Here is a 25,409-nt window from a genome sequence, read left to right as displayed (position 1 = left end):
ACTCCTTCAAAAGATGACGAACACAAACACCCACACTTAAAAAAAAGACACAGCACATCTATATTGTTTTCTGAAAAGGATAATTGTAAACCTAGTATTCATGCTGCCGACAGTATATATCCTGATTTGGAAGTCATCAATTAATAATAATCACCTACTACATAGTTTATCCCCACAACCATGTCCACTCACCATTCCTGATGATCCTTTTCTCTAGACCTGAGAGATAAGTTTGTAAGTCCTGCAGAAACTGGGACACTGTCTTAGTGAAAGCTTGGTAGGTCATGGGCACTGAGGTGAGATCTTGACCAAGGCAACTCTGGGACACAATCTCCTGAACAAAGGTCTGCAGAACCTGAACGTGGACCCCAAGCTTGCAGAACGGCTGAACCAAACTCTCTACACTCTCCTGAAAGGATGACAACGTCAGCTCGAGAAATCCAGATGTGAGACACTATCGAGAGGTTTTGTAGTAACTATCTAAACATCCATGAGAATAGCTATAGTACACTGATGATATTATGATACTAATTCCCCATTATAAATACTAGTACTCCCTGTTAGAAGTTTAGCTATTGTATGTGATATTGCCATGGTAACAGGGACATACACCTGTGACAAGTCACATACTTTGCAATAGAGGCGACTATGCTTGTGGAAATAAGCTCATTGACTTGGCATGTCATCACTGCCCAGTTGCATAGATAGATACTCATGAAGTCAGTCACCAGATTATTTGGTCCAGACTCAATTATGTACTAACTGCCATGATATAGCTGGAATGATGCTAAGTGTGGCGGAACAAACATGGAAATAAGGTGACACTTTATGTGAAAATATCCAGAACTTCTTGAACCTATGCACTAACCTTAGTAAGATGGGACACGGATATGTCGTCACGGAGAATGAAGCGGCCTCCTTTGTAGTGGAAGATGAACAGGTCAGCTACACCAGACATCATCCTGGACAATAAAATTAATCAAACAAAACCCAAACACGTGATGTAATGGCAAGCACATAATGCCAATCATGTGTCAATGTTTACAAATCTAACATCAATCATGTAATATCAAAGTTAACAGTGTTATGTAAGTCATGTAATGACAAAGTTGACCACGCAATAGCAAATGTCAATTAAATCAACAACATCCCATGTAAACGTCAAACATGTAAAGCAAAACATTTCATGTCTATCCTGTCAAAGATCACATAATGTCATTGTTTAATATGTAATGTCCATGTTGGCAATGTAATGTCAATAATGTCAAGAGAATCATACAATGTCAATCATGCCAAAACGATTGGATTTCCAAACAAATTTGTTTTGACTTACTATTTTTTGATCATGTAGACAGATGTCATTGTCATGTACACAAGTAGAAGTGTACAAGTTGTAAACAAATATAAATGTCAGTAACATAGCATTTTCTTAATCCATCATGACACGTTATTGACATGCATGTTTACAACTCACCACAACACTTCTCTCAAGACCTGGATCTCCGTGACAAAGGTGCGGCTCCCTTCACAGTACAGGGGGTTGGTGCGGGACTTGTACGACTCCCTCAAATACAAAACACAACAAATCAACATCAGGAATATTTTGCATTTCAGCTAAAGGAAAAGCAACATCACTTAAGACAAGATGACATCTAATTATATATCTGAATTCAGGACATATTTGCTCATTCCTGTAGAAAGGCTCATTTCATTGCCTATAGTGAGAGTGATTATGGGTAACTGCTTTATAATAATAATAATAATAATAAATGCATATTTATAATGCGCCCCTTCCACACCCTAAGGCATGCTCAAAGTGCTACAGAATATTTACACTGGAGTATTTACAGATGAAGTTATACATAATATACTGAGAAAAGGTGGGTTTTAAGTCTGGACTTAAAAATGTCAATTGTGGCAGAGCTTTTAAGGGCACATGGGAGAGAGTTCCAAATTGCTTTCAGCAATATTCCAGCACACATGGTTGGAAACATCAGATATTGGCTTCACACAGTACCCATAAGTGAAATAGAACCTGGACAGTTGGTATGACAAGTGAACACTATAACCACTAGACTACCTCTCCACCCTCCAGTGGCTAGAGAAACAGTGAGTGAGCAAATGGTATTTTTGACTGACCATAATCTACGAGGGGCTGAAAAGTGATTCCTGGAGTTAGGGCTTTATCAGACAGGCCATATATTCCAACAACTCAAAGCTCGTTATGACACATAGGGCATTAGGGTCCTGGTAGGAGTCATAGAGGTATCCTCCCAACACTTCTACAGATTTAAACAACAAACTATACGGACCAGTGCAATCCAAAAACAGATTTCTTGCCTCATCTCATCAATGGAACAACCTAACTAAACCTGAATTACTCTCCCAAAAAATTCTGCAACAGCATATCATAGATGAGGAATGGGATGCCCCTGGTGAAAAAATCAAACAATTTGTAAAACATGCTACCATTTTATTATGGTTAACAGAACATAGAACTGCTGAGGTAAGTCAAAAGCATGCATGGGAAAATACACAATCTTTGACTGAAGTACCCCTAACCAATGCCACAGTGCCATTCTAAGGAAAACTTACCAATCTCTCGCCAAGTTGGAACTGAAATGGTTGTCTATAGTATCCTCTTCACTTACTCCTGCCTTCCAATATTGCACCACTAGATTTTTCATTAACCAGTCATATCCTTTGTCTTCAACCACATCAGACTCATGTGTAACCAGCATAGATGTGTCCTGTGTTGCTGTGACAACAGCAGACTGAGTGACAACTGCGTCATTACTTTGTCGTTGAGACTGTTCATCCTCATCAGAATCAGACAAACTCTCATCATCTGAGGGGGTCTGCATAAAATAGGAGAATATAACACTAAACACATGTACAAATGTACCTGTAACCTGCTACATGACATAAAACACCTATGTCGAACTTTCTCCAGGAAATAAATGTAATTTTCTGACAACAATTGATATTTTATACTTATCCTGACTCATGCTAAATGCTTGTCTCCTTCTCCTTGCGAATGATAGTGGAACACTTGAAATGCCTTGAAGTTCCCTTCTTAAAAGCGGACGTAAAATCACCACTCACCCACGAGTTACCTCCCTTGCCTCCTTGGCTCCCTTTTGTTCACCTGACCGGCCATGTTTTGTCACTCTCTCCGTATGTATGCCCGACACCCAGATTTACAGGGAAATCCAGAGTGCCATAAGAGGGGAGGTTGGGAGGGCTTACCTCATGAGTCAGGATAAGTATAAAATATCAATTTTAGTCAGAAAATTACATATTTTTCCTTATCCTTACTCATGCTAAATGCATGCAGAATCTGTCGGAATCGGTGGTGGGTCAGGCCACTTTTGGATTCTCTGGCTGTTGATTTACGTCCTGTATTACCCCCCATGGGAACTTATGACGGCACTGCTGATGATTCTGTTCTTTCAACTTCCTCTGATGAGTCTGGGGGGGAACCACAACTTGTCAGATTTCTTCCGAAACTTCTCCTTACATTTTCGTGTGGATTTTTAGATATACTAATGTTCCATTAGTTATCTTTTGCAACTCCATCTCTAGATGCGTGCATGAAGTGGAGATGCGACCCTTCTTCATGTACGAGTATGTACTATACAAGTACAGGGTCTATCACTCATGCTAGCCTGTCCTAGACGTGTGCATGGACTTTAACCATTTGCTCTCCAGAGCGTTGGTTTTAACAAGTCATGTGATAAAAGGGTGAGATTTTCCTCAGCGCCTTTGTGGAACCGTTAGTTGTTGTGCTACAACAAGTGAATACCTGAGACGTCTTCGGTGGCAATGTCTCTGAGGTAGTGGTTGGCAAACACTGTGTCCGATTTCCAAAAGCAGCCCTCCATTATTGTTGTAATCGAGCAGTTTCCATGCAGAGCAAGTGTAGACGCCAGGGCTCTGTCTTCATGGGGATTGGAGGCTCGTGGAGGCTCAAGTCCTGCTGCTTTGTAGGCCTTAGTATAATGGCTCTCATCCATATCGATATCGTTGTCCGTGAGACTTTCGTGGGCATCTCAGTGGATAAGGGGATGAATAGGCTCCCTGTTTTTGTCCTTTGTAGGTAGACTTTTAGTGCTCTGACAGGGCATAAGGATAGATCCTGTGTATCCTGTGGCCCAAGGACTGTAGAGAGTGCTTGGATGTGGAACTGTCTGTAAGGCTGGCCAGGCAGTTGGTTCTTGGCAATAAAATCCCATCTCAGTCCTAGATGTACGATGTCACGATGTCTTGATCGTGTTCGTTCAAAGTCCAGAGCATGTATTTCTGAGCATGTATTTCCGTGCTGCTGTTGCTAGTGCAACCAGGAACAGCGTTTTTTCTGAGTCAGTAGTTCAAAGGATGTCCGTTCTAGAGGCTCGTAGGCATCAGTGGTGAGATGTTGTAGAACTATGTTGAGATCCCAGGAAGGAGCCTTGAATCCAACTTGAACGAGCGTAGTAGTGCCAGTATCTCTGGTACTTTGGTCAGCTTGACACCCGTCTTCATGGTGATAACTGTGCTGAGAGCAGCCAGGTACGTTGAGAGTGTTGAACCTTTTAAGTGTCTTGTCGCAGATGACACAGGTATTCCGCCACTTGAGGATGGGTTGCTTTTACTGCTGTAAAGCCTTTCCTCATTGCATACTGTTCAAATCTCTGCCACTTGTCGTCGTACTAGTTGCGAGTTGATCTGCGTAGAGCTAGTGTTACCGCTTTAAAGCTGCTCTGGCGCTTTACCTAGTCTTCTGGCAAGCTTTGATACGCCCACGCGTAGCTGGAACAATGCCGGATTCCCATGAGCTTGCTTGGTGTGTGGATGGACGAGCAGGTTCGACCACTCTGGTAGTTTCAGGGTTGGACTTCCGAAGTTCTTGTGTGAGGACAGGAAACCATACCCTGGCCAATAGGGCTCGCTGGCCAATATTACTTGTGGTAGCAGTGCAAAAGCCGCTTAGTCAGAGATGCTTAAAGCTGTGTTGCCTGCTTGATTTTCTGTATTACTTGTTGGTAGTAGTGCTGAACTTTGATCATACTTTTAGGTCATTTCTATAGTCCTGTTGTCCGCCATGACTTCAACCGTAAAACTTCTGGTCTACCAAACCACGAGGATGACAGGGCGCCTGCTATGACATTCTTTGCTCCTGGAATGTGGCATGCCTTCATGTAGATGTTCAGGTCGTCGACGATGCTGAACAGAAGAAAGCTGAGTTGTAGCAGACTTGTTGATCTTGTTGATCCTTGTTTGTTGATGTAGAACGCCACTGTGGAGTTGTCCGTGTGGACCATAAGCCTTGCGTTCTTTAGTATGCTGGTCCAGTGTTGTAAAGCATTGATCACTGCTTTCATCTCCAACAGGTTGATGTGCAGACTCTGATCCTGACTCGACCACTTCCCTGTTGCCACTTCGTTGTCGAGGTGGGCACCCCATCCTTGTAGCGATGCATCTACATAGAGATGAGTGTTGCAAATCGGCTATGACAAAAAGGTTCCTCCGCAAACATTCGACTTCCGAGTCCACTATAGGAGGTATGGTTTCAGGCTGTCCGGTAGAATCAGCGGATCCAGACTGTCGAGATGGGCGTTCACAAATATTTGTAGTGGGCGCAGTTGTAGTCTCCCTCTGCAAGTCATGTCTTGATCTGAGGTGAGTAGACCGAGCATGCTTTGCCAAGCACGTAGTGTCAACGGAAAGAGCATTGCTTGAGATATCATATGTTGTATCTTGACCCAACAATCCTCTGGGACGAATATGCGATTCACCGGCGTGATGAGTCGTATTCCTAGAAATTGAAGATCTTGTTTCGGCTCCAGTTCCGACTTGAGGAGATTTACCAGCCATCCTAACTGAGTGAGAAGCCTGACGGTGAAGTATAGTTGCAGTCTGAGTTGACTGGGATCTTGATGAACTTGAATTCCCTCGTCCAGGTAAAAAGCACTGCATAAACCTAGACGATGTAGATATGTGACGATGGGCTTGGTCACTCGAATAAACAACCAGGGGGCCGACGATATTCCAAACGGTAGAACCTTCCACCGGAAGTGATGTCCGTTGAAAAGGAATCTTAGGTATTTCCTTGAGTCTGATGTATCGGGATGTGTAGGTACACATGTTGTAGATCTATGCTGGCGCAGGTAGTCTGATGGACTTAACGAGATGTCGGAGCTGAGGAAGATGTATCATCTTGAATTTTGCTGGTCTGCGAAGGTACTCCTGGTTGAACTTCCTCATGTTGTAGATGAGCCAAAACTTCTCCTTGGAATTCTTCTTCGGTACCAGGAAAATTGGGAATTAAAAACCGGGCGTGATGAGATCTTGATTTATCTCTTCTACTGCATCTTCGTCGAGTAGAGTCTCGATTAAGGCCATCCAGTTTCTCTGTCTGGTCGGCTGCTGCGATCTGAAGGCCATCGGGTTGCTTGTAAGCCGCTGGGTGGCTTCCAACTGTATCTTGTACCCTCTGCATAGTATCTGGGATAGGTAATCGTCCTATAGTCTTCCCCAATTCTCCCAGTACCGTTGAAGATGTCCACGCACTGTCGAACGTTGTACAGGAACGTCTGGGGATGGAAGACTCCACTCTTCCCAAACCTGTCCGTCAGCACTTGGTTCCCCGGCACCCCTGGGTGCTCGGACTCTTCGGGGGTTACTTCTCGGGACTCCGGTTAGGAAACGAAAAGAACCTCTTCCTCCTCTTGAGCTGGAATACTTCTTTTCTCTGGCTCTCTGGACTCCTGCAATCTTGGATTTGTTGGAGTAGCGCTGGGACGTCTGGCAAATAATGACTTGCCTTGATTCATGTGTAACCTCTTTGGCGACTTCTTCAATCCCTCCTCCAAAGATGGATGATGCTGACCATGGGGCTCTGTATAAGGACTTGGTGAACCACTCACTCCAGGTGCACGATGACAATAATCCTTGTCTCCTCAGGAGAGTCAGGCCTGCTGATGTGGATGCTAGATGCTCCGACATAAATTGGTGGTCCTTTTTCTGAGTCAGTAGCGCAGAATATATCATCCGGTCATCTTCGTCGGTGGAGTTCTTGAACTTCGAGATGAGTGCTTCGTTGATAGCCCTAGATCAGGCTAGTCCGAAGAAGGTACGTCTAGTAGTCGTATCCAGTTGTGCTAACTTCTTGTCGTCTATCTTGTAATTCCTATAGCGGGAGTCGTTGATGATCTTGTAGTCCTCATCATTCTGGTGCCTTCAGGAAGGGTTCCATGTGATGTAAGGGTAATTTCCTGGCGTTGATCGTCGGGATATGCTGATTCTGGAACTTGGTAGCCTTATCAAAGGCTGAGCTGAGGCTGTCCGGTACTTGGGAGATCGGGTCGATAGGCGGAAAGGTGAGTGTGTCGAAATCATCGTTAGACATCTTGTATATAAACGCTTCGTCTATGTCCTTGGAAGGTGATGCTAGGTCCAGGCCATTAGCAATCCATGAGGTTACTTCCGTATCGGAGAATATGACTTCACCTTCTTCCTCTGATTTAGACATCTCCCGCTCTGATGATCCACGACGACGTGAGTCTCTGTGTGAAGATCTGTATGACGAACTGCGCACAGGTGAATGATCCCGATGTGATCGTGTATCCTTCCTGGAGTCTTGAGATCTTTCTCTAGGTCTTCGTGAAGGTTGATTCTTAGACGTAGTCTCCCCTCTGTAAGATGTGGAGTGCCTGCGCGCAGGTTCCCGATGTGCATCTGAGTCCGATGGTGATGACGACCCGTATCTACGACGTCTGTAGGGTTCGGGAGAACGCTTCAACCTGCTTCTGCGTGGAGAATCCTTAGCGGTTCCTTCAGGGACGTCTAAGGCTTAGCTGACGTTGGTAACGTTGTCTAGGCTCCTAACTTCAGATGGCGAAGATCGTCAGGTGCGTGAGCCTTCACGCAGGCTTCAGTCTTCTTCCGCGCTTGGAGAGACTGCTGAATCTTCACGCAGGCTAGTAGTCATCGTGAGTGGTCTTAGTAGCAGCTTTCTCCCGCGCCGGGTTTACGCTTCATCATCGACATCATCTGGTCTGTAAACTGTTGCATGAACAGTCCCGGGTTGAAGTTTTGCGATGTCTGAAGAAACTGCTGCAGGGATGATGATGCTTCTGACAACGATGAGGCATCTCCTAAGGTACGCTGCACTTGTAAGAGTTGACGCTGCTGCTATCTCTGGTACCCGATGTCTGCGTTGATAGAAGGTCTTCTGTCAATGTCTGCGCTGATAAAGTTGCCGATGTAGCTGTAGAAGCAGGCTTCGTCTTCTTGCTGACAACTGTGAATTCAGGTATGAGGATAGGGGGATCATCATACACATCTGCTTCTTCCGGAGGTACAATCTCGGCAGAAAAGGATCTCGTCTTCTGCGTAAAGCTGTGTAGAGACTTCGACGAAGTCTTAGGGGTAGTAACCTTCTTCTTCTGCGTTGAAGATCTAGTCTTCTTCGTCTGCGAAGAGGTCAGCTCCGTTGACCATGATCTCTAATAGCCCCGGGTTCATCACTGGCACAGCGACCTGCCCCCGTAAAACACTCGGCAATTCATTGGAATTATGATCATCGGCAGCAGTAGTTAACAAACGGTTATCAGCACAATCTCTCGATTTAGACATGACTTGTGAATACCTTCTTACCCAGTCCTTTGCACGTCTATGAATGAACAAAAAGGTAGTTGTTAAATTGAAAAGTGGTTAAATCCAGACAATGTTTACAACGAGAGCTGAAAGAACATGAAGTAGTGCAATCAGGACATAATATATGTGGGTCAGCCGCAGACAGTCGGTACCTACAACGAACACAAGTTTTCATCAAATGTAAACACCATGAAAAAACATGTCAAACAACGTATAATTTAGATTAAATTTCAAACCATATAGTAGAATACAATCGTAAAAGCCGTATACAACAATAATTTTGATGTAAGGTCCAAAATAGAAAATGATATGTGCCGTATAGGGACCCAGGTGCTCTCACAACCATCCTCATGGGCAAAGAAGGAGAGAGTGATAAAACATGGCCGGTCAGGTGACCAAAAAGGCGCCAAGGAGGCAAGGGAGGTAACTCGTAGGTGAGTGGTGATTTTACGTCCGCTTTTTAGAAGGGATCTTCAAGGGATTTCAAGTGTTCCACTATCATCCGCAAGGAGAAGGAGACAAGCATTTAGCATGAGTCAGGATAAGGAAAAATTAACCCTATCTAGATAGGGATAACAGTGAGCTTTAACAAGATATGCATTGTACTGTGACCAGCGTATCAAGATATGCATCTTATTGTGACCTGTGCATTGAGATATGCATTGTATTGTGAACAGTGAATCAAGATATGCATTGTACTGACCCGTGAAGATCCAGGTTAGAATTGATCTTCAGTAACCCATGATTGTCGTAAGAGGTGACTAACGGGATCGGATGGTCAGTCTCGCTGACTGGGTTGACACATGTCATTGTATCCCAGATGCGTAGATCGATGTTCATGCTGTTGATCCCTGGATTGTCTGGTCCAGACTCGATTATTTACAGACCACCACCATATAGCTGGAATATTGCTGAGTGTGGTGTAAAACTAAATAAATCACTCACTCACTCACTACATTGTACTGTGACCAGTGCATCGAGGCATGCATTTTATTATGACCTGTGCATCGAGATATGCATCATGTTGTGACCAGTGTATGGAGATATGCATCATATTGTGACCAGTATATGGAGATATGCATCATATTGTGACCAGTACATGGAGATATGCATCATATTGTGACCAGTGTATGGAGATATGCATCATATTAGGACCAGTATATGGAGATATGCATCATATTGTGACCAGTGTATCAAGGTATGCATCATGTTGTGACCAGTTTATGGAGATGTGCATCATATTGTGACCAGTATATGGATATATGCATCATATTGTGACCAGTGTATGGAGATATGCATCATATTGTGACCAGTGTGTGGAGATATGCATCATATTGTGACCAGTGTATGGAGATATGCATCATATTGTGACCAGTGTGTGGAGATATGCATCATATTGTGACCAGTGTATGGAGATATGCATCATATTGTGACCATATATGGAGATATGCATCATATTGTGACCAGTTTGTGGAGATATGCATCATATCGTGACATCATATATGGAGATATGCATCATATTGTGACCAGTGTATGGAGATATGCATCATATTGTGACCAGTTTGTGGAGATATGCATCATCGTGACCATATATGTGCATCATATTGTGACCAGTGTATGGAGATATGCATCATATTGTGACCAGTATATGGAGATATGCATCATATTGTGACCAGTGTAGGAGATATGCATCATATTGGAGATATGCATCATCATATTGTGACCAGTGTATGGAGATATGCATCATATTGTGACCAGTGTATGGAGATATGCATCATATTGTGACCAGTATATATGCATCATATTGTGAGATATGGATATGCATCATATTGTGACCAGTGTGTGGAGATATGTATCATATCGTAACCTACATGGAGATATGCATCATATTGTGACCAGTGTATGGAGATATGCATCATATTGTGACCAGTGTATCAAGGTATGCATCATATCGTGACCAGTATACGGAGATACATACCCACCACATCATTGCACCACTAGTACATACATCATTTTTCAAATGGGACATTCTAAACATTACATATTGAACATGAGTCCAGGAAAATGAGAAGTCTTCACCAATATTTTAACACAGCCAAGAATGGGTTTCCACTATCAAGTGAGTGACATTCACTGGTATTATCATTCCACATAGTACAGATTCAGAAGTCGATTTATTTCCCAGCATAAAGCAAAGATGGTTACCGGAGAATCTGCATATAATCCTCGATACACATCCTCTCCATCCAACAGGTGAGCAGACCAGTCAAAGTCATCTACAGGTTCTGAAATCAAAGCAAAGCTGTTGCTTTGTAGAGCTTGCAAACAATATCCAGTCACCAGTGTGAGGTGAGTGAATGACTGAGTGAGTGTGGCTCTGAATAGGTATGTGGGGGGCATTTTGGCCACAAGTTGCATTCAGCAATATGTCAGCCATATGACAACGACCTGGAAATAATCAAGTCCAGACAAGACAATATTTATATTTTAAAATGTGAGGAATGACCCACGAGCACACTACAAAATCAATACTGTTTAAGGCGAAATTTGTTTTCCAAGGATGAGGGCTCTTCAAGAAAAGACCATAGAATTCAAGGCCTTTTCAAATCTGTTCGAACAGCGAACCAAGTCACTGACCCTGATGTCTCGTTTCCATATAGTTGCCTCTTTCAACCATCACAGGTTGCTAAAGAGCAATTCTAAACTGGCAAATAACGGTGCTGTGAAAACAGGAACATTACAGTTCACTTTCCATGGAAACATCCTTGGTTTAATGATTGCACCACTCAGACTATGACAATACCCAACCCGTTGCTGGAGTGAGCTTTGATAGTGTGCTGCATGGGAGTCACTGAAGTGGTACACAACCTGTCAGCTCTCATGCCATACTATGAGTGAGCCTGTTAACATCTGCATTAGGCTCAACTCACACTATGTGAGGTAAGGTGGGGAGGTGATATGGGGTTTACACTGCGTACAAGATTATTGCTCATACATAGAGATGTTCACGCATTAATCATATAATGCCTGTTGGTATTATGTGTACAAGCATTGAACCATCAACCTTCTGCCCTTTGACCACAATATCCACTAAATAGGGCTGTGCAATATAACCGGTTTACCGGTGTTTAATGGTTCAGACATGACAGCGATATGTATTGCGATACGTATTTTGACCTGCATTTGGAAAACTTCGTAACACTCGGGAGTCTTAGGATATTTCCTTGTTTCATTTGTGCCAAATATTATTTACATTTATATTTAGTCATGATTAAAAGTTTTTATTAAAGCTTAATCAGCCATAGTGATTTTGTTGTGTTCATGCTTTATAAATCAAGCATTAACTCGATTATAAGTAGTTTTTTGTATAAAAATACTCTTTTCAATATATGCTTTCGCATCGCAATATGAAAATTCTCTGCAATACCCACCCCTACCACTAAAGAGGGAATGCATTAAGTGAAAGTTGGACTCACCATCCTCACGATGGGGCAGAGTAAGCCTAAAGTCAGCTGCCGTGGGGTGGTCCGCCAACAGGAACAACAGGTACAGGATAGAGTAGTGTGTATCAGTCTGCAAGCAAACTCAACAGTTACCATGGTTACTAAATCACATTAAAACATTAACACCCGTTTAGTAGCCACAAAAAAAAGAGTTCATTACCATGATTACACATTTCTGTTGAAAACAGTACTTGCCTTTTGGCAGAAATGACGACTCAAATATGGGCAATATCAGAGACAGGGGAAGTACCCTGACTAATGATACGTCCATTCCAATCAGTAACAGTGGGAATGTTCAAAATGGGCCTCTGTGCTCCTTAAAGGCTGCTGCCGTAATATTTGAATCAAAGGATCATCTATATGTTTAACATTAGCATTATGCCAAGGATCCACTGAGTTTCATGATTAATTCTAAACACTGATTCTGTTTGTTACTTAACGCCACACTATTCCAGCTATATGGCAGCGGTCTGTAAATAATTGAGTCTGGATCAGACAATCCAGTGATCAGCATCACAAGCATTGATCTACGCATTTGGTATACGATGACGTGTGTCAGTCAACCAAGTCAGTGAGCCAGCCTACCCAATCCCATAAAACGCCTCTTACGACAAGCATGGGTTGCTGAACACCAATTCAAACCCAGATCTTCATGGGTTTGAACACTGATGCAACAGAAACAAATGTCAGATACTTAACTATGGAAATGTACCCTAGACAAAATCAGATTCAAGAAGTATATGTAGTGTAATAGTTGGCAGTTGTCAAGCACTAAAGCCACTGGGCGCGTTCCTCTGCAGACTTCCTGTAATGCCAAACTGTGGCTCAATCAATCATGGCAATATGTATTTTAGGAATTACATCCATTAGCTAAGTGACACTGGTATAATCCACTGGGATATAAACCCTTGAGCATGTTTAGTGCCAGGCAGTTGCTTGGGTACATTTCAGTACAGAGTTGTTACATATTACTAACAATGGTAACCAATGGTAACATGGTAATCAATGGTAATCGAATACATCAATACCTTGCCATCATTCTTGTCTTCAAATATTGGACTATTCAAGAAATCTTCAGTCAGCAGAGTCAGAGCTTTAGCTTTCTCAGTCTCTGAATGTACTTCAAACTTTGTACGCATTCTACAAACAAATGACATCAGGAAGATTATAGAACTCACTGAACATGTACAACTTAAATATGTTCCCTCCAGATCAATGAAGATATAGCAATTGCACATTGATTGATACACAGATGTATGAATTTGTTGTTAGAACACACGTTACACAAAATGCGAATGATATTTAAGACCTAACACCATCAAATTCAAAATGAATTTTCTAACCTTTTTTACTTATAACACTAACAACTCTGAACTGTATAATGTTTATCTTCTAAATAAAATTCACATTTTCTATATGGACTCAATTGCCCTCAAAACAAATTGAGCATACTGTCAACTAAATCAAAGGCTTTCTGAGAAATACTGATCAAACATAAAAACATGACCATGACAGCTGGTAAGAAATATTAATCCAGAGAACTATTGATAGCAAGTAACATTAATCCATACAATAATATAATGAGGAAAAAAAATAAGGGATCACATGACAGCACAAGTGTTCCCTTATTTTTTTCCAGGTTTCTAAAAAAATAAAAGAACACTTGTCCTTTCATGTGATCCCTTATTTTTTTCCCTCAGTATATTTAACCTGGAAACATGTTAATCCAGGTATGCCACAATCTGTAATGTCAGATACAGCATGTTTAGAGGCGTATTACCCATCTAAGGCTCTTGTCACTTTGTGACTGTCCACATCTAGAAATCGGTGAAATTTAAAGTTTGATGTTGCAAACTGCTGACAGAGTCGAAAGTTTTCCTCTCCATCCTGAAAGGAGATAGTAACATATTGAAAATAATCATAAGACAATGTTGTTTAATTCCCAGTCAACAATATCGCAGGTATGTGGTTAAACAAAAAGACAAAGGCATCAATATCCCCCGCAATGGCAAAATACTCTTCATGAATATGTCCATGTCTACTAGTTATGATTATGTCAAATGTTTTGGCATGTATATAGCAAAGTGGAAGAAGAGTAATGAAAGGTTTTAAAGTCCTGCTGCAGAAAGGAGCACTTCCACCAAATTCAGTCAAAGCCAAACTTGTTGCAATGGAAACACAAAAACTATTTCATTCAGTATTCCAAAACTACCAAAAGGCACCTGTTCACCACTAGACCCATCTATGTGCCCAGCTCGGAGAACAAATATTGAACGGTTTTAAAGTTCTGCTCAAGAAAGGAGCACTACCACCAATTCAGCTGAAGTCAAACTTGTTGCCATGGAAACACAAACAATATTTTACACAGAATTCAGAATTCCAAAAATACCAAAAGGCACCAGACCAATCTGTCTGCCAAGTTGGTGAAGAAATGTTGAACTGTTTTAAAGTTCTGCTCCGGAAAAGACCACTACCACCAAATTCAGTCAAAGCCAAACTTGTTGCCATGGAAACGCAATAAGTATTTTATTCAGAAATGCAAAACAACCAAAAGACACCAGTACACCACCAGATCTATCTATGTGCCAAGTTTGGTGAAGAAATATCGAACAGTTTTAAAGTTCTGCTCCGGAAAATAGCAACACCAATTTCAGTCAAAGTCAAACTTGTTGCCATGAAAATGCAAAAAAAACCAAAACAATTATTCAGAATCCCAAAACTACTATAAGGCACCAGTTCCCCACCAGACCTATCTATGTTCCAAGTTTGGTGAAGAAATAGTGATTGGTTTTAAAGTTCTGCTCTGGAAAAGATGAATGTGCACGGAGGGACTGACAGACACACGGACGAAGTCCATTTTAATACCCCCTGCAAAACATGTAAGTTGCGGGGGATAATAATGAAGTCTGAACCAAGCAAACCAGTGACAGAAAGAATGAGCAATAACACACATTTGAACAAGTATTTTCCACATTGATACCTAACAGCAAAATATCCAATCGAGATATCATAAAATATCAATAAAAACATGTCATTGCTGGCCCTCCAATGGGCTTTAATGACAGCTTCACTAATATAAAAAAAGGTCAAATACACAGATAGAAAGAGCTTTTCATGTTATAGGATATTTTCTCAATGAATGTTAAAACAGATGGAATCATGTGCTACATTATCATTGGTGTGTGCACAATGGATGATGTGGCAGAGAAACTCAGCTAGGAACTATGTGTAGGTGTATGTTCTGCAACATGATTGGCTTTGTATGACCAAGGCATTTATATTGTAATCTAGCCTTTGACAACTACTGGCTTATCCCATCTAGCTGATTTTAGTTTGAGTAAAACATCCATAAGGCAAAGACACCAGACATCTCTTTGATTTGTCTCTCTTTGGAAACCTCTGATAAACCTCTTGTTCAAGTTGTTGATCTATCTGAATCGGGTAAACCCAATTTCAGAGATATATCAGTCTGCGAGAAAGATGTTCAGGCAAGAAATGAAGGAAACACATGCGAACTTTTACACTTACGCGACAATAATTCCGTCAGAGATTATTATTTTTAAGTTGCCATGCATAACTAAAGATTCTATTACCTCGAGTCCTGTTAAATGTGTAATGAGTGATTTCGTCAAATTTTCGAAATTCCCTCTCCAGCGCGCCATGACCACATCCAGTCGCCGACTAGCCGGTTGCCGATCTCAAAAGTAAATTGACAGCCATCAAATATGTACAACGTACTTCAAGTATATTCTTAAATCAAATCAAACCATGTGTAAAATTAGACTAATCCATGATAGCATTACTTTTAGCACACCGAGCCTAAGTATAAATTAGTAAAGTTTGTTGACAGCATGGGCACTTCCGGTTGAAAGTATGTTTTTGAAATTATGGATCGGACTTTACACCGGAAATTGCTATTTAGAAAAGACGTTGAAAATATTATATAAAAGGCAACTAAACATCGATTAATATGGTATGGTAGCTGGGTGCTGTTTTCTTTTATTCATTGTAGACAGATGCGATGAGGTGTCCTTGATCTCTGTTGATTGAGGATTCCACCACAAGTCGGCGGATTTGAATTGTTTCTGCAAGGTTTTGTTCGAGTAGGTCGTGGACTTCTATAGGAACTGGACATTGTCCCATAGTCTGCCTCATAGCCACTGTTCAAACCGCATTATATTACCCAACCCTTTCTGCAATTCTAAAGCCCTAGTGGAAGGTGGTGTTGATGATTTTGTCGACCAGCTTTAATTTAGTCGGTTGTGGTTGTGCGTTTCAAATAAACCGACAAAGAAATTAACTCAACGACAATTAAATAACCAAACACCCTTTCTTCCACAATTGGTTTCTCCTGTTAGCTATGAAAACCTTTCTTTCGAACCCATTTAACTAATTTACATATATGTAAACATTACTTTTTAAATTGGACAAACCAAACGCCGTCCATTTTATTTGTAATCTTTCACTTAGACTTGATATTTTGTATTATGGCCACTCCCAGCTGATTAACAGAGAAAGATCACTCTAATTCAGTTGAATAATCGTTCACATTTTGAGACAGTCGAAATTCGAACTGGATTTTCCGGTCCCGGGTTCGATTCCCCATATGGATGCAATGTGTGGAGCCCATTTCTGGTGTCCCCGGTCGTGACATTGCTGGAATATTGCTAAAAGCGGCGTAAAACCTTACTCACCACTCACTCACTCTCTATACTTGACAGATTTGCCGATGACTACAGAGATAAAACTCGTGTCACACCTGCGGGGGGTCGCCCGTTGAGCAATGTTTAAACATGCAAGATGAAGACATATATTCAGCTGACACGTATTTGTGGAGCACACCAGTATCGGTGCCCGTGTGATCCAATTCAGGATTCGCTCTGAGTATGATATTAGACCTTTTCAGCGCATAACGTTCGCTTTTCATCAAAGCAGGATACGTCAAAATCCTTGAATAGGGAACAGGTCAAAGGGGCCAGGGGACAAAACGGACAAAACTGGAAGCGTCAAACGGGCCAAAGAAAAGTCAAAAGGGCGTGTCGAACCCCCTGAACACCACACCCCAAATGGATCTGCCAATGCACCTACTATTTCTCACATTGCCAATCAAATACTTGGTGTTGTTTACATTTATTATCCTTTGACATAGTATGATATGAGAACATGCAGTTTACAGAATATAAAGACCATACGGCATGTTACATTGTTAGTAACTGTATCATATCATAATTTCGTGCGCCACCTAATGCTGAAAGGCGATAAGTGTGACTCGCGCACTTGTTTCGTTTATATTCCGGGAATACATTTATAGAAACCACATCCCAGTTGAATTGTGGGTAAACGGGAGCTCGTTTGTTTTGGTTTTGATTGAAATGGATAACAGTCCGAAATAAACAGGTATGTTTTAACCACAGAGTTTGAACGGTACACGTTAACGGTTGGTGGCTCATGAGTTTACTGTGGTGCTAAATTGTAGTAATTATGTACAGTAGGGGGGTTTGAATTCCACCCTGACGTGTCATTGCCAGTGGAGGAAGGCGCCAAACACTTCGGCTGGCTGGCACTATCGATGTCCAAGTGTCGCATAACTAAGAGAAAACATGACTCATCCCTTTCGTAGTCTGCTTTGTCTACGCGCCGATTCCTTACCTGTTGATTTTCCATTTAAATCCAACAAACCTCGATTTTGATCATAGCTACACGATTTTATGCGGTTTGTGACAGTGACTATTTTCACTTGATAGCTCTACACACAAAAATAATGAAGTACATCCCCGTATAAACTTTTACAGATAAGAGATTGTGATAGATCACACTTTAAAGACTAGTTAATGATATGGAAATACATGTCACAATAAATTCCGCTTGGAGATATTTTCAGCCATTTCATTTGTGAATTGAGATATTAACATTTAGGCCTACCCCAGTCAGGAGTGGCTTTCATCCTCCACTGCCACTTTCTGGGCTTAAAAAGAATGCCTTTCACTTACATTTCTAAACCATTTTTCAAGTTTTTATGAACCTATTTAATTCATTACAAAGAAATTGAAGGTGCAAGTTTGACAAACAACAAGATTTTACTTGCCTGCAAAGACAATTCTTATGAGCATGCAATACCCTAATTCTCGATGTACAGTGTCATAATTCTTTGGCACAATTAGATGTTAAAGTGACTAGATCTGGAATTAGCCACTGGACCTTGGGGCTCAGTTTCCCATTGTGCCCCGTTATTTGCCATAATTACCTTTTGCTTATTTTGGGGCAGACATCTGAAGTAGGCTGTGATTTTTGTTATCTATATTTTCTAATCATTCAACAGTAATCCAGAGTGTGTTTGAAGAAGTTTTCTGTCAGTGTCAGTGGACCACCTTGTGTGGAATTCACTTCAAGGTTATTTGCTATCAATAGGGGCATATGTTTTTATATATATATTTCTTCAAATTGTCTTTTTTCACTTTGCAGATCTCTCTGTGTCAACAAGGAGGTCGTGTTGCAAGAGAGGAGAGATGAAAAACAGTTGTTACTGTTGTTGTCAAACATCTAGCAACATGATGGACATTGACTCTGCCCTCAATGAACTGGGCATGCTGAGTTCGGTCACAGAGAGCCGCCGACAATTTCTTCGGGAACGAAGTCGAACCAAAAGTGAGGGATCTGTGCATGTATCACGAAGTAGTCCAAGTATTGCAAACGGGTTTCAGATTCTTCAAATTGACACCAACTATGTAACAGGTTTTTCTGCAGTTTCCCCTGTGGCATCCTCACCTGCAAGCGGTTCCTTGATACAGCGGCAAGAAAACCAAGAGCGTCTTAGGTTTAACTCAGGGTATCGTGATGTCGAGGACAGTTTAGAAGTTGAGGCCAGGAAAAATCGATTATCTCGAATTAAACTTGCACGACAAAGACGTTTCCGGAAACCATACAACGTTCCTGGTCGTCTGTATCATTCCATGCAGGAAAGTGACTTTAGTTTAGAGGAAGGAAGTGAAAGTCGACATTCAAAATCAAACGCTACGTCTCCCACAAAACCAAATGCTGGTACATGTTTAACAAGGTCCAGGTCTTTAGATAACCTTGAAAGTGCTAGATTAAAGCTTGTTGAACTGTTTGAAAGCGAGCCAAGTCCAGAAGAGAAACAAGCTTTAGAACAAGTTTCAAGGGAGATGGAGAATTTGCAAGTAAACGAATGATACCAAGTGACATTTCTGTATAGATAGTATACTGGTTGGTTGTGTAGATATAGAATATCTATTTGCCAGTCTCCTGTAAAAGTGATACTTATTGTATAGTGATCTTTGAATGTTCAAATTCCAATCAAGATTCAACATTATGGCTGAGCCATCTTACTCAACCATGTCTGCATAATAGAATTTGTCTATTGTCTTCAATTAGCTTCATACACAATGATAATATCAAAGTCAGTGACTCTCCCTGAAGAGTTCATAAAGCCAAGTCTTTCTGGTTAGTTGGCAGTTTTGTTGAAGACACGGTCAGATTTGGATTGAACTGATAATATGCATGTTCTACAAGTACAAGTGTGATTTCAGAAATTCCCTTATGGCATTGACCTCATTTGCATGAAGTAGAAATTCATTTACTGGACCATATTAATTGAGAGTTGGTTTAGAATATCCCTCCTCAGTCTACATGTTGCACCGTGGGTATGGTTTACTTCCTAAGGACAACGCTCATGTTTGATGCTGCATACAAATAGAATATATGATTGTGGTTTTCCCTGCCATCATATCTTACTCCTCTACTCTCACTGACTCACCCAACAATTCTTTTGTCTGCGATGACCATGGTAACTAAATGATGCTACAGTCGAATGAACAGCAATAACATGCTTCCTTTAGTAGGAAGGCTTCAGGGTTATTTCTGGATATGTCATGTTCTTCTCACTCACTCACTATACAATGCTCAAGGTTTACTGTTGTATTTGACCATCTTCTATGGAGATTTGGAGATCCCTTGAATATTCTGAAGCTGCCCCTGCCAAGGATTCATTCTGTCATGCATGGAGGACAGCATTTGACAGAGTTCTGATGCAATTGTCAGTACATATTCAATAACAGAATTAAAAGAATTAGCCATGTGGTGTTATAGTAGTAACTGATGTCAGGTCTACCAGGGGTGACTTGCATTAATCACCAGTTAATCATTAATCACAAGACCAATAAACAAGAAAAGGCTTAAAGAGTAGTTTTACATTAAAACAAATATTAAATACCCATGAATTTATGAAAATAAGGACTTTTTAAGAAAGTCATAATTTTGAATGTTTCTTTTTCACCATGTTGATTCCCAGATGCACGCCTAACCTTCCCCGAGTCTCTCCATCCCACCTTCTCTCTGGCACAGCAGCTACTTTTTTTCCCCTTGACATGCATTCTATCTATATGATTAAAGCAGTATTTCCTTTAAGATTCTCTATCATGCACAGGAAACTTCAGCATTCTGACTCCTAATTCAAAATAATAGTTGCTCATGCCCCTAACAGCCTCTTTATCAGTGATTATTCTAGAAAACTATGGTGTGAGAACTGTTCTATGTTATTACCAAACTAAACAAAACATGTTTGGGACATTAAGGGAGAGAGTTGGTAAATAAATTAGGAGTATCTGGAAGAACAGTTTGCCAGGAATAAAATATAGGTGATCAGAGACATAAGAGACTCCTACTTAGATTGTTGTGTGGTCCAAGGTGCCAGACCTTCCCGTCCTGGCTTCCAGTCATCTGTTGTGCCAAATCACCAGGTTGTGGGTTTCATGTATCAGTTTTAACAGGATTATGATCCTTAGACTATCGGCACCACATCCAGGCATGTGAATCTTGCTTTTTGCTTCTTGGCAGTCGGACCACATGAGCTGTCACTCAGTGGCTGAAGTACTCTTGAAAACAGGCTTAAACTCAGCTGAGTTGACTCTTGCTGTAACCTTTGTCACAGATTTGAAGTCACTGACAGTTCTTGACTTGCACATTTTCACATTCAGTATGCTGTGTTGGGATCCATTTTCCACCCAAAATTATTTGGTTTCATGAATGATTGACATTTGATTAAGTGATGCATTTTGAATTTTCATTGTAGTAAGTACATTTGTATTGGGCTTAATTCCATTCACAAGTTTCGTCACGATATGGCTGAGATATTGCCGATGTGACGTTAAAAATTATCTCACTCACTCCCATTCACAAGTGGATGCTCATAGCACTAGAGATGTTAAGTGGAGATGTCAAGATGATGAAGACAATTCATGTTTGGCCATAGTATTACTGGAAAAGATGTTAATGCTATTGTCCTTTCTTAAAAAAGGGAACAGTGGATGACAGTCACAATTCTGTTGGCAGTTTGTTCCAGAGTGTTTTGGACAAAACTAGAGGTCTCTGATCAGAATTGTAAGCAAAGGTTTGCTGTCAGAACGGAGAGATCCTGAAGGTGTACATTGTATATTGCTCCAAGATCTCACAGAAATATCTCAAAAGATTTAACAAGACTGTTACCTGTGCATCGACCTTTTAAAGACCTTTCACAAGTCAGATGCTTAGCAGGAATTTGAGGGATCCTGGTCGTCATTAAGGTTACATTAAATTCAAACACTGATAGTGTTAATTTGAATATTGTGACTCAAGCCAACTTTGAACATAATGATGATGCTTCTTGTATGATGTGATGTACAACACTGTTCTATGGATACTGATGTGATGATGATAAATCACACAGACTTATGGAAGGGCCATCTTTTTCACATCAATTTACACCTTTATAAGAACAATATCCATCTTTTATAAATTAACATTATTAATGTGAGTTTGTGACGTGAATGACAATGAAATCTTCATTCATGTGTTTGTTTTCTATCATGTCTGTGCTTGATCAATGCCAACATATTGGGTTTATCTGTAATGTTACAATAATACTTCAATTTTCAATGTTAACATTTTACATTTGTTATTTTTATCTTTCCTGCTTTGTGATATAGGACATCCAGCCAGATTAATGTTGTCAGGATGTTGTAGAATGTCACCATGGTTACTATTCTGCCCATCCCATCAAACCAACTGTGTGGAAGTTCGTAGAATAGGTTCAGTGTCTGTAGTTGTCTTTCATGTTGGTACATTAGTCAAAGTGAACATGTGGATCCTTTGGGTGTGCAAGAATCCTGATCATGGTTTTTAATATCGGAATTCCCCCGGTCAACATCGTGTATAAACAGCCTGGACTTTCCTCTCACATAGGCATGAACTATCAATCATGCTATGCCATAACTGAAATATTGTTCAATTAGGAGATAATCCTATTGTGTTTACATTTTGGAAGTGATTATAGTTGGTTGAATGCTGCTAAATGTCATTTAAAACCTAACACGTTTTTCACTTCTAATTTGTTAGTAACAGCTTATCAAAAAGAACATACTTAAATGTCATGGTAGAATGTGGCATTAAACCTCAAACTCAAATGTAAAACCCACAAACATGACAGTGGAAAAGTTCAGGATTTAGATGAGAAATTCAGCCCATAAAATTAAAAAAGTCTCAAGATTCTATTTCCTGGTTGAAGTATGAAAGTGATATCCCAAATCAGTGTTTTACAAATAATTTATGTCTTGGTTGCTTCTGGATCGACAGGGTTGGTGGGGTAGCCCAGTGGTTAAAGCGTTCACTCATCATGCCGAAGACCTGGGTTCAATTCCCCACATGGGTACATTGTGTGAAGCCCATTTCTGGTGTCTTCTGCCGTGATATTGCTGGAATATTACTAAAAGCGGCGTAAAACCCAACTCACTCACTCTGGATAACATGGACTGAATAGTCACACAGACTGCATGTCATTTCTGGCAAGATGGTCAGCATTGACCATGTCTCCCACCAGGTTTACATACTGATGTTTCCCTCTACTAATTTGTTCAACAAATAAACGGGAAGATGTTAATAAAGTTGCATTCTGTCATAGTGACATATTCTTGGTTGTATCAAGATTTGTGGAACATATTTGGAAGAAAATCTATGTATGATATTCTAATATGTTTACAAGTTTTTACTATGTAGTTATTCACGAAATATTACAGACATAAATTGTACATACAGCAGATTTGTGCGGAGGCCATTCCAGATTTATGATTTTTGAATTTTGTTTCTTGACAATGTAGAGGACACTTTTGGATTTTTTACACATTTTTTGGCCATGATATTTCCCTAATCATTAGAAAAAAATGTTAAAGTGGTGCGTGAACAAATACTCAAGTTTTCACGGGCTTACTTTCCTTTTTTCATAAGTGCATTGTTTTTGTTTGTTTGAGACAGTCATTCTCACTAAATTCTTATGTCTATGCTGTCTTTTTCTTAGAAAGGACAGTTACAAAGATAATCACCAACTGCGTCTGCCAGACAGGAAGTAAGGATTTGTCACAGTGTTATCTGTGATAGTTCTGGAAGTCTAATGATACAGTGTCATATGACTTGATGATGCTCGGTCCTGATGCTAAATCATGTGTCATGCCATTGTCATCGTCATCCTGTTTCCATGGCAACCTGATATGGTCTCAAGCAATGGGAAGTGTCTACTTTCCTCAGAGAAGTTAATTAATGGGTAGTTTATATTTATATATATTCCACTTTTAACCTTTGCTAATACACGGTTTTGTGTCAGTGGTCAAACACATTAGCATTTGCTGTCAGTGTTATTGAGGAGGATCCCTGAGGGCATTATATGAGAAGTGGTCAGCAAGAACTTATACTGGTTGTTAGAGGCGACATGGTTTGGCAACCCAACCTTGGGCACCTCAGTGTCCTGAGACATTTTCTCTCAATATTTATCACTGGTTTGTCTGATTCAGACTTCATTATTTACAGGCTGCGGCATGTAGCTAGAATATTGCAGAGTGCATCCTTGTCAAATTACATTGATAATAAGCTCTTTGTCATACTGATAGCTGCTATACACCTGGTTAAGAGTTAAAGACAGCTTATTGTAAGTTTTTCCTTATAAATAATGTAAATTTCAATATAAAATAGCCATTTTATGAAATCTTATAATATGTGTACAAGTTTGTGTACAAGTGATTTAAAATTTAAAAATTAACATTACTCCAACAATATTTGAACCATATTTGTGCAGAATGTGAAACTGATTAACTGATGTCCAATGTTTTAGAACTTTTCAACGGAACAGTTACTTCCTTACTCTTTCAATTAAGTCCTCATCTTCTTCTTATCATCAATGAAACATCTGTTTTTCTGGTACCAATTTACCGGGAGGTATCGACTGAGATCAATTTCACCTGATTCTTCTTAAAGGTACCTGGAATTTTGGGAAATGTGTAAATAAAGAAAAGGTGATGCTATGCTTTTTTTCCGGGTGTATAAATGGAGAACTACATTCAGTGCCAGATATTGACTGGAACAGCTTCTCGAGCTGCTAGTGTTTGTGTGTGTGGTCTCCCTGTTTTTCTTATCCCTGCTGTCTGTGGTTGAATAATGTTGATCTTGATAATCCAACTACCTGATTTTGAGAACATGCTTTACCATTTGACAATGGGCTTTTTGTTACTTTCTGTTTCCATGGTTACTGTGGTTCTAGTATTTATTATTTCCTGTGTGTTGATTGATGTGTACATGGACACTCTACAAAATGAAATGTATTTTCATAATAAATTAATTTATTATTTTGTGGCTTTGTTCTGTCGTTCTTTGGGGTGGTTCTACTTCGATCTGACAAGACACCTGGTTTACCATGATGGTAGATCATGAAGCTTTGTCTCGTTAGTACTTCATGAGTTTGTGTACACTTTATTATAACACACCCATTGGAGATAACTGGTATGACACATGTGTGAGATAGACTTCCAGGTCCATGATTGGCAAATCCATAGTGATGAAATAGGTCAGACTTAGACTGACTAGTCTCTGAAATGAACATATTTTACAGAAAAAACCCCAGTTCATAATAATATAAAAAAACATAATGAAAATACATTCTTCATTTTCAAGACTTTCCACATATTCTAGACTTGCATGGACTTTATTGGATATAATGGTTTCAGGCTCTGTATGGCAGATTTGGGCAGACTATGACAGACTACTTTTCTGATAATAATTCATTCATAAGTTACTCGTGCTTCAATCAAATGCAGACCTGTAACTTGTGGCCCTGGATATCTACTTGTTATTTTCGCAATTGCATCATAATCGTTTTAAACATAAGTAAAACTAAATAGTAATTTGTTTAAATGTTTCTTTTCCTTTCCTTCTGTCATCAGCTACAGAAGT

General features: G+C 40.3%; 2 protein-coding genes across 2 annotated transcripts in view; one reads left to right on the top strand and one right to left on the bottom strand.

The window, feature by feature from the left end:
• Positions 1-16,002, bottom strand: part of LOC124281205 (gamma-tubulin complex component 5-like) — a 41,888-nt gene extending 25,886 nt beyond the window's left edge. Inside the window, exons 1-9 of the mRNA XM_046717225.1 lie at positions 15,737-16,002; positions 13,924-14,030; positions 13,172-13,283; positions 12,117-12,213; positions 10,846-10,925; positions 2,596-2,858; positions 1,475-1,564; positions 869-962; positions 193-409 (exon numbers count right to left, since the gene is read on the bottom strand). Of these exons, the coding sequence (XP_046573181.1) occupies positions 193-409; positions 869-962; positions 1,475-1,564; positions 2,596-2,858; positions 10,846-10,925; positions 12,117-12,213; positions 13,172-13,283; positions 13,924-14,030; positions 15,737-15,805 (1,129 nt within the window). The 5' untranslated portion in view covers positions 15,806-16,002. The remainder of the gene's footprint in view (positions 1-192; positions 410-868; positions 963-1,474; positions 1,565-2,595; positions 2,859-10,845; positions 10,926-12,116; positions 12,214-13,171; positions 13,284-13,923; positions 14,031-15,736) is intronic.
• Positions 16,003-17,467: 1,465 nt separating this feature from the next.
• On the top strand, positions 17,468-24,810 carry LOC124281204. Its single transcript, XM_046717224.1, has 2 exons — positions 17,468-17,540; positions 18,606-24,810. The coding sequence occupies exon 2, from the start codon at positions 18,650-18,652 to the stop codon at positions 19,331-19,333; it is 684 nt and encodes a 227-aa protein (XP_046573180.1). The 5' UTR covers positions 17,468-17,540; positions 18,606-18,649; the 3' UTR covers positions 19,334-24,810.
• The last annotated feature ends 599 nt before the right edge of the window (positions 24,811-25,409 follow it).

The sequence above is a fragment of the Haliotis rubra genome, unplaced genomic scaffold (genome assembly GCF_003918875.1).
Source record: "Haliotis rubra isolate DU_JTF1 unplaced genomic scaffold, ASM391887v1 Scf280, whole genome shotgun sequence".
In the NCBI taxonomy this organism is placed as follows: domain Eukaryota; kingdom Metazoa; phylum Mollusca; class Gastropoda; order Lepetellida; family Haliotidae; genus Haliotis; species Haliotis rubra.
Note: the sequence above shows the minus strand (reverse complement) of the source record. Positions and strands in the feature narration are given on the sequence as shown.

Bases quoted from the DNA above. Each gene is read 5' to 3' on its own strand.
- LOC124281204 (XM_046717224.1), top strand. From the start codon at position 18,650: ATGAAAAACAGTTGTTACTGTTGTTGTCAAACATCTAGCAACATGATG.